This window comes from Sitodiplosis mosellana, unplaced genomic scaffold, assembly GCF_009176505.1.
Source record: "Sitodiplosis mosellana isolate CC-2019 unplaced genomic scaffold, AAFC_SMos_1.0 Smas_scaffold_6181, whole genome shotgun sequence".
In the NCBI taxonomy this organism is placed as follows: Eukaryota; Metazoa; Arthropoda; class Insecta; order Diptera; family Cecidomyiidae; genus Sitodiplosis; species Sitodiplosis mosellana.
In genome coordinates, this window is record NW_022601422.1 from 4487347 (window position 1) to 4497100 (window position 9754).

The 9754-nt window shown below is 38.0% G+C and overlaps 2 protein-coding genes across 4 annotated transcripts in view; one reads left to right on the forward strand and one right to left on the reverse strand.

Moving 5' to 3' along the window:
- LOC129576258 (probable 28S ribosomal protein S16, mitochondrial) overlaps positions 1–1048 on the reverse strand; it is a 78814-nt gene extending 77766 nt beyond the window's left edge. For 2 of the 3 annotated variants that reach the window (XM_055460980.1, XM_055460978.1), the window contains exons 1-3: positions 900–1048; positions 438–594; positions 99–258 (exon numbers count right to left, since the gene is read on the reverse strand). In XM_055460980.1, coding sequence (XP_055316955.1) covers positions 99–258; positions 438–572 — 295 coding nt within the window. In that variant the 5' untranslated portion in view covers positions 573–594; positions 900–1048. Of the gene's footprint in view, positions 1–98; positions 259–437; positions 595–755; positions 874–899 lie in introns of those variants that run through there. The other variant, XM_055460981.1, reaches the window with a different exon arrangement.
- Positions 1049–1591: 543 nt separating this feature from the next.
- LOC129576351 (protein lingerer) lies at positions 1592–9711 on the forward strand (the record flags this gene model as incomplete). The annotated part of the gene is given in 12 exon segments (XM_055461303.1): positions 1592–1669; positions 3282–3454; positions 3676–3883; positions 3980–4124; positions 4270–4477; positions 4740–5290; positions 5398–5862; positions 5966–6341; positions 6718–6855; positions 7580–7678; positions 8172–8442; positions 9184–9711. Coding segments are annotated over 12 exon segments (3168 nt in total), but the record flags the coding sequence as incomplete, so codon positions are not given.
- Between the last annotated feature and the right edge of the window lie 43 nt (positions 9712–9754).

The window sequence follows — 9754 nt, forward strand, 5'->3', positions numbered from 1 at the left end:
TCATTTTTGTTTCACAAAATAATTTTCACAATTTTTGTGGAAATTCAAAGGTCTATAGCAGTAGGATCGCCCCATAAATCAATGAATATCCCTCTTACCGAAAATTTCTGATGCCGGTATGGATACTTTGACACCTTCACCCAGCCAATATCGAATACGTTCTAAATTCAGTGCCACGAGTTTTTCATTATGTTCATTTGGCATTGGGTCCATCGAGCCAATTTGTTCTATCACTTGGTCTTTCACTTCGCGAAATTTCTAAATCATCAATTAGAAAGTCGATTTAAGGCGATTGATAAGAGTGTAAATTGTTCAAAAGTGGGGCAACGATCAACTGATTATGTATGAATTAATCGATTATATCAGTCGATTCGATGGCACCATTTCGTATTCAAGATTTTGAGTTGGTGTTGTTTGATATTCCAATTAGGTCTTACCTCAGCGACGACAATGTGATAGAAAGGTCGATTTGTGCATCCGCGATTCACCAGCCGTATTGTTTTGGTGCTATCTTTGAAAAATGTACCGGTGCCACCGGCTTTGTGCATCATTTTCACTAATCGTCGACACATTTTGTTGATTTATTCCAACGGACTGATGTAGAACGAAGAAAAAAAAAACGGATTGTTTATCAAGAACGTTTTTCAATTCCAAAAAGGATCGATCGGTCTTTGAAATTTAATTAAATTATATTTTTGGCTCAAGTAAACAAATTGTAGGTAATTGAAAATTTCTAGCGAGAAAATCTCGCATACTCCACAACATCACCCGTCAATTGGCAATAATAAAAAAAAAATAAATCAAATGAATAAACAATTAGGCTTCCAGATAATCTCGGTGTATTCAATTAGAAGTGTATTTTCTTTTATTTATTTTTTTCAAAAAAGAAAAACACTTACACAGGCGGTTTTGAGGTTAGACACACTGGGAACTGTCAGACGCGCGTGAATGCGAACATTCAATGCGATTTGACGATGGAAATAAACCGACGCCATTTTATGTCTTTGTTCAGAACTAAATCATTCGTCACACTCATTCGCTCCTACATTCATGAGTAATGAAAACACGCACACAATGCCGGATACCGTGTGTGTACCACTGAAATAACCCTAAACAAACTGACAACTTTGCGAATGCGAAAAAGAAATATGAACGAACGAAATTAACCTCCATACAAATGTGAACGTGCTATTACTGCTGCTGCCGCTGCGTGTATGTTTATGATGCAATGTATTTATGTGGTTTGCTATCAATTGAATTGTTTTTTTTTTCAATGGCTTTATTTGCATAATTATTGAATTTGATGAAAATGTTATTGCGTGCAAAATATTTCAATGAAATTTTCACATTTCCAATTGACTGATTCAACAGACTATATGATGTGTAAAACAAATCGATAATAATGTCATTTGTTTTAATCGCATTTCAGCGATATTTCGATTTGAAAAAATAAAAAAAATAGTCATTTAAATGGCAAAATTAATCGATTTGATCGCATTAAACAATCGATTTGATCGGTTTGGTTGCGAAATTCGTGCGGTAAACCGCGATGGATTTGAAGTGAGCGCGCTGAGAAAAGTGGCCAGAGTGCGTTCAAAGCCACGAACAAAACGCTATTCTTTGAATGTACAACCAATTTTTATTCATTACAAAGTTCTAGCGCATGCAGGTACGGACGGCATCAACTTTATCTAGTTTTTATTATTTTTCAAAATAATCTTAATCGCAAACCAACGGAAATCTAGTAATAAATTATTGCCAAATTGTTTAAAAAATCAAGTGAATTTAGTGGAAATAGCCGAATGTTGTGCGTGTGTGAATAAAATGCGATAGTTTTTTTTTTCTGCTTTGCCATTGCTTTCATTGGTATACGGTCAAAGCGAAATGATTTGGTTGTCTGTTGAAAAGGATTTTGACTGCGACAGAATGGCGTCTACACACTATTCAATGTTTGAATCAAGAATTTTTTTTTTCTCGCTTCTTCGAAATGAAATTCGCTGCGTGTATTTTGCTTTGGATCCAAACAAATGTGTTTTCAATTGCATATTTTCGCCGAAATTGATTGAGTGCAAATAATATGCATGCATTACTGGGCAGCGATAAATAATTTTTTTTTTCTATTTTCGTCGAAATCAGCAAATGAATCGATCGAAAGTGTTTCCAAGTCTTGAATAATGTCTGTAAAATTTTTCCATTAAAAATTACATAGTATAATCTGACACACTCATAATTTTTGGTTACAACATGCATAACGGTGTATGAAATTGGTGTGGTGACTGCGACCGATGTGTGTACTGCTGCGGCTGCTGTGTGTTTGTCTCGCTTTGTGTGTGTGTGTGCGTTTAAGAAAGCAAGGCGGAGAGTGACGAGAAATAATGAAATAAAAAGAGAAACGCAACGCGAAAAAAAAAACGCACAGAAATAATGATGAAGAAGAATTGAAATGAATGAAACAATTGAAAAGGAGAAGCAATAAAATAATACAGAAAAGAGAGTTTATGAAGTGTGAGATGGTATTATGAATTTTTTTTCGCTGTGGCTGCTGTGCTGCTGCTGCTTTTCTTTTTAATGTCGGCCTCTTTGTTAAATACCGCGACACAGTTGTACCAACCTGTCGTTGCAACTTCATATTGTAAAATGCCGAAAATAAGAGAGCAAGAAAAGACACACACACACGGTTCACAAGCACAAACGCACACCATCAAAAGCGTGGTGGTACGACGACCACAACGAGTTCTATCGCGTTTGCGATGAGAAGTTCATTCGTTTTCGATTTTAGTATAAAATATTTGTGTGCATGTGTTTGCTAGTTAGCCCGACGTTGAAAATACCTGCGTATTATTATTTTTTTTTTTTTTGGTTCAATTTCATCGGAAAAGGATCGTTCTCGTCGTGACAAAATCAATCGCAAATCAGTAATTTTGACGTCGCATCAATTCTCATCCAAATTTTTTCGGTATACAGCACATTCAATCATAGTTTTTGAGATGCTTTGAAGCGTGTATGATTTCTACTCTCTTTTACATACATAATAACATAGAGATAGAAAGAAGGAGACGCAAAAAAAAAATCGTCTCAGTTCGGTTTTTTCTTTCTGTTCAAAGCGGATAGTTTGTCGATGGCGCAATTGACAGTAGCAACGTTCGGCTTTTAACCACTAATTTAGGGACCATTTCGAACAACGTAAATGCACAGTGTGTCCAACATTCACTCATATTGAACTCTTCTTTCTTTTTCGTTGTTTTTGTTCTCTGTTACAACTTTTTTTTTTCTGCGTATAGCTACTTGTAAATACAGTGTACATAGCGATGAGCACACAAACCAGATCGAGCGGCGGAAGTCGCAATCAAACTAATAAGAAAAACACATCAACCACAGGTGGTGGCGGTGGTAATGAGACCAATTTCCAGAAGAAATCAGATCACGCCAAAACAGACAAAGAGAAACCACAGCTGTAAGTTGCAATTGTTTTTCTTCATTTCTTTCTAATTAGGTTCTATTTATAGTTCGATTATTTCGAAATTGTTTTATGAAATGTCATAATCATCATCGTCGTCGTCGTCGTCGTATATGATTCATTTTCTGAGTAGCTGATAAAACGAAACGAAATGAAACGTTTATTAATGCCGTTTGTGTTTGTGATTTGTTTTTTTTTTCCATGTGTTTATTTTGCAGCCATGTAAAAGCGCCAACCGCTGAACAGATTCGTATTGCTCAAATCACAGAGATTAGCACCGGTTCAGATGATCCAAAAATGCGCGAAAAAGTGGCCAACCTTATGGAAACCACTCAGCGCACGGAAGAAGAGGTCTGTTGTGCATTATACGAATGTGACAACGATCTTGATCGAGCAGTCATATTTCTGTTCGAAACGCTTCCAGTCGTAAGTATTGCCAGCCATCATTCGCTTCGACGCTCCATGAATGTCTATGACTAACGATGTTGTTGTTTTTTTTTTTCTTTGAAATTCCAAATCTAGGGTGCGTTTGAAACATCATCAAAAAAGAAAAAGAATCGTTTAGCCGGGTCTGGTGACGCTGCAGCTACTGATGGCGAGTGGAACGAGAACAATAATGCCGGTAGCAGTGGCTCAAATAACAATCCGAACAACAACACCGATTACCGTGAGTGGATTTTTTTGTTTGGTTTTCATCACGAGCCGCAATTCATTCTCGTATTTCTTTGATAAATTATCAAAGTGATCGCAAGAATTGACCGATACATAGGAATAGACATGATAAATGTTTACTTGTTGTTCCATTTCTACAGAGAAACCTCGTACTCGTGGTAATGTTCGCGTTGGACGTGGTAATTCAGACAGTCGCGGTTGGCGTGGCAGAGAATCCCGGGAAAATGAACGTAACGCCGGTGGTTCTGGTGATAACAAATTAAACCAGAACAGTGGGCCACGGAGAGGACCACCAAATAGTTTCCGAAACGGTGGTTTTGGTGCCGGCAGAGGAGGCCGCTCTGGAGGGTAAGTAAAATACTTGATGCCATTCTTTTGGCTTGAACAACATTTTTTTTTTGGATAAATAAAACCAGCCAAATGAATGCGTTCTATTTTTCCATTGGAAAATGTTGCTTCTGACGAAATTGAATACGTTGTTAGTTTGTTGTTTTTGTGCAACGTTCGCACAATAGCAACTGTTGGCTTGCGATGAGTCATTGATTTTCGTTTGTGTGCAACGTGTATTTTGAATTGTTTTTTTTTTTTGTTCTTCGTTGCGATGCAACAGTCGCTTAGGGCCGAGAAGTTCACGAGATCAAAATCGTGGCAACTACTTTAGATCTCAAGATGAAAATGAGACAGCCGTTGATACGTGGGACAACAATATAGCATTGAATGCTGCCGAACAAACAAAATCGGATGACACGTGGGGTGATTGGGATAATGAGGAATATACTGGTTCTTTGGCTGATACCAAAGTATTTACACCGAGTACAGTACAAAACCAAACATTATCACATGCCGAACAGTTGTCCGCACCACCGGGCTTGGAGCAGCAAATTCTCAGTCCACCGTCTCAGTTGAACGACGATTTGGTTCAGCAATACAGTACGAACACTGTATCAAGCACACCATCGGCTGTGTCTGTGGGCAATAACAACAGCAATCAGGTGCAATATTCGGATCTTCACGTTCAATCGTCCACGAATGCATCGCATCTACGACCAGCCATGGATATACCATTGAACTCGTCCTCATTGTCTGCCGAACAGTCTCAGTATTTCAATTCGCTATCGTCTCAGCCGGTCAGTGCTGTGCAGTATTCGTCGCCATATGCCTGTAAGTGTGACAAAGAAAAGAAACCCCCTTTTTTTCATCTACGAAAAATCGATCAGAAATCGATCGTTCCGAACCGAAAAATAACACTTTATCTACTCCACAAATAGATAAATCGAACATCAACGACGCTGATCAAGTAGTTGCAGGCCAACCACAAATCCAACCGGTTGCTAATCGTAATAGCAAACGGGCGCGTGTACCACCTCCATCGAAAATTCCATCATCGGCTGTGGAAATGCCAGATACGCTCAGTAACATTGGATACCTCGATGTACAGTTTGGCGCACTCGATTTCGGTTCCGAAGAAACGTTCGATACAATTTCCGATAAATTCCAATCGTCAAACATAGTTGATAATTCACAAAATGTGGCCGCCACCGATGTGTCAACCGATTATCAGTCGAAATCACAGGGATCGAACAGTCTGCAACAATCGCAATTGATTTCAAATTCAGATGCATTGGCCGGACAAACGGAGAATTTGTCAACAACCGGCTATAGCCAACGTCAAAATAGTTCAGTTGTACAAACGCAAACGGCATCGGCTAACACATTGGCTAATGCCAGCGCTGGTAAGTGTTTGCGAATGCAACACAACAAAGCCTTCAACTCTTTACATTTGATGAATGAATCTAAACCGTTTCTCTTTCTCTTCCTCTCCCTATCCGTCTTCAGCGCTCGAACAATTAACAAAGTCTGATCATTACGTAAATCAATCTAATGTAAATGCCACATCCGTATCCGGAAATGGTGCAAGCACATCGGGTACCTACCAAACATATACAAATAAATCGTCGACCGTGTATCAGCCGTCGAATGTTGCGCCCCAAAGTTACAACAATTCAAATTACGCCAACACCCAAGCTTCAAACAGTTCCAATTATTCGTCATCAACAAATACGTATAATTCCTATAACCAAGGACCGGTGAATTCGTATCAAACGCAACAATCCAATCTTACTAATAGTGTTAATAATACAAGTAGTGTAACGAATGTATCGAATAGTGGCTCGACATCGGTTGGAAGCACCAGCTCAGTGAATAATGCCAGGTAAAATGCCATTTCGATTGTAATTTCTCTTTCGTTTTTCTTTTGTAAAGTGTTTTTTTGTTCCACACTAATTCTTGGTTTGTGGAATTTTTTTTTTCTCGTTATTCTCTCTATATCTCTATCACTTGATCACATTACACACACGTTGCGCGTGCTCTCACATACCCTTACATATTGATATTGAATTTGACAAGCTTGGTGTTTTGTTTTTTTTTTTTTTTTCTACCCGCTACTCAATTGATAAACCAAATAACCAATGGTTAATCTGTTGTTTTTTTTTACTTGAAATTTGATTTTTATTTTTTATTTTTTTTCATGTCTTCTTTTTTTGTTGTTCTACTAATCAAATGCTAATCGACTAATTCAATGCGTACAGCTCCAGTGCGAATACCGGATATCTATCAAATCAATATCCGAGTAGCCAGACGTCGTCTGTGTATCCAACACAAGCGAGTGCTTATCAAAATAACCAGAGTGTGTACGGAAGCAGTAGTCTAAACAACAATAATTCAGGGTAAGTGTCAATTGCAAATAGTGCAACGCTGCGTGCACCGATTTCGGCACAATGGGAAAAAAGCATATCATTCATAATGAAGGGAAAACAAAATGCGCTGCAGCTAGCAGCAAGCAACAAAAGTCACATTCCAAACATACTTTTTCTGTGTATGTTCCATTTTCCATCTACCATCCTCCATAATCATGTGATATTTTTAATTGTGTTGTTTGTTGTTATTTTTTTTTTTCGTTTATTCTTTTCGATTTTTCGTTCGTTTAAATTCCTCATTCCGACCGTAGTCGACTGGGTTTTGGTGTCACTGTTCATAGAATTCATTATTCACCATCATCAAACACATTTGAATTATTGATAAAACGCAAGCAAAACAAACAGACCTAAATCCAATTGTATCGCATTGCGCGCGCGCGCGCTTCTTCATCTTCATGTATAAACAATTCGATAAACAAATTTCTTTTTCGCTATCTTGTGTTCACTTGTGCCCGAAATGACACACGACAGCATGACAACAACTGAAAAAAAGAAGGAAAACCTTATCGAATTGTCGATACAAATACTTGTACAGTATAATGTAACCATCATGCGGGAAGGTTTTTTCGTTTCTTCCTTTAAATTTATCGTTAAATGTCACACACATTCGTCCAATACTACCAACAAAAACAAAACAACATTAAAATTAAACTCAACTCAAATACCCATTCAAATGCATCATGGTAACCTTTAGGTACACGGGAAACACTAATACATCAACATCGCAGTATAGTAGCTTTAGCGGTTCAAAGTTAAATAAAGACTCAACACCCGTAACAACCATCTATGACAGGTATGTTTGACTTTTGACCCCGTTTCTATCACTCATCCACACTTTTTCTCTCTCACACTCACGATATCGACAAAACATAATTGTACCACGCTCAATTTCACACACACATTTGCCTCTAACTCTATTTGTCTACCTGGCCCATTAACCCATATCACATGTGATTTGTATGCCAGCTTGTTTGTAAATTCACACCACATTCACATCATTTTTTTTCCGATTTACTAATTAGAAAGGGAGATGAAAGTTATTCATTTGGTTATATATTTCATTGCTATATTATCGTTATTATTTAATGTACTTTGAATATTTTGTACGGGATTTGAATTGGGCGCGAAACATTTATATTCGCTTCGTTGTTATTGTATTCGTCGTCGTCGTCGTTGCCGGCCGTGGCGTCGTCATCATCGTCGTCGTCGTTGTTGTTCATTTACCTCAATCAATGTTAATGTTTGTGTCTTCTTTTTCTTTCTTTTTTTTTCACTCTCGTCTACAGTACATTGTCAAGTAGCACGCAAAGCGTTGGAGCCAACAACTCGGCCAGTAACACAAGCGGTAACAGTAATAGCAGCTTGAGCTCACCATCAATCGGATTGACAAATACAAAGGTGACTAATTCCACTGCTAAAAGTACTGGAGGTGGAAATGTTGTGTCAAATATACCAATGGTTAGTCAATATATACCGACTGGAATGCCATTCTATCAGCAGCCTGTCTATTCCTATGAGGATATTCAGATGTTGCAACAAAGAATCCCGCCGCATGTGGTGAGTCCATTCGCCAACAGAAACAATCAAAACAAAACAAAAAAACACACACACCAAAAACATAATTCAAACTCCCCCCCAAAAAAAAAACATACAATTCACCAAATTTTGATTTTTATAACCATTCTTTCAATTAACAATTATACTTTTTTTACTCTGAACATCCATTTCATCCCTGTTTTCACACACACACACACACACACACACACACACACACACATTCACACTCACATTAACTTATTTTGGGAAACGATTTACTACTTACACATTTCCACTTGCTCTAAACCAAAACCAATTGACTTGGACATTTAAAAAAAAAAAAAAAACCAATTGATAGTAGAGAGTAATATTATAAATTCTACCATACTTTAATCCCTCCTTTTCAAAATCTGTCTACTACCCATACAATTAGTAATTTGCAATTTTGTACAAATCGCTTCTTCATTTCATACAATTTATTTATTTATTTTGTCTTTTTCTTTCGCATTAAATTTTTAACATTTACCAAATTCCATACATTTCTATCAATAATTGACACGTTTGTCACACACTCAAATGCAGATCATTTGTTCGGAGAGTATTTGACGTGTGCGCCAGCGTATTTAAATAGGTGTAGTTGTTTAATGCGTATTTTCTTTTTTCTCGTATCTTTTTTTATTTCTACGCACTTTTATCTCCCGTTGTTTATCAATCATCGTCACTGTTGTTGTTGTCGTCGTCGTCGTCTTCGTCCATACACAGCCTGCCGGATATTACGATATCAATTATCAGACACCCACCAGTCTTGGTGCTTCTGGCGTACGTGATGGCAACTTGGGCTCCGTAGCTTATTCCACAATGTCCGATGGCCGATTCGCTCGAACCGATAATAATTCGAGTCCAGTTAGCAATGTTCCTAGTACAATGTCACAGCAAACTGGTTCCGGTGGTCCAATGCTAAATCTTCCGTATGCCTATTTCTATGGTGCAAACATGATGCCTGGAAGCTTTCAGTATGGTACACCAGCACTATACCCGCAACAATTAGCCACGAATGCATCGTCGAATGCACAATTCGCCAAACCATCGTACAACAGTGCGTACGGTTCGTCTGGCTACGATGCGCTCGGTCAAACAACACAAGACTACAATAAGACTGCTTATCAAGGTAGCGGTACACAGCAATCGAAGGGGCAAAATGTATCAAATCAGCCACCAAGTGGCACTGGAACAGACATTTCGTCATCGATGTACGGTAACAAAAACCATGCTGCTCTAAGCAAAGTCAATGTGAGTACAATGCATGAGTCACCGTTCATTTTGGGTTTTTTTT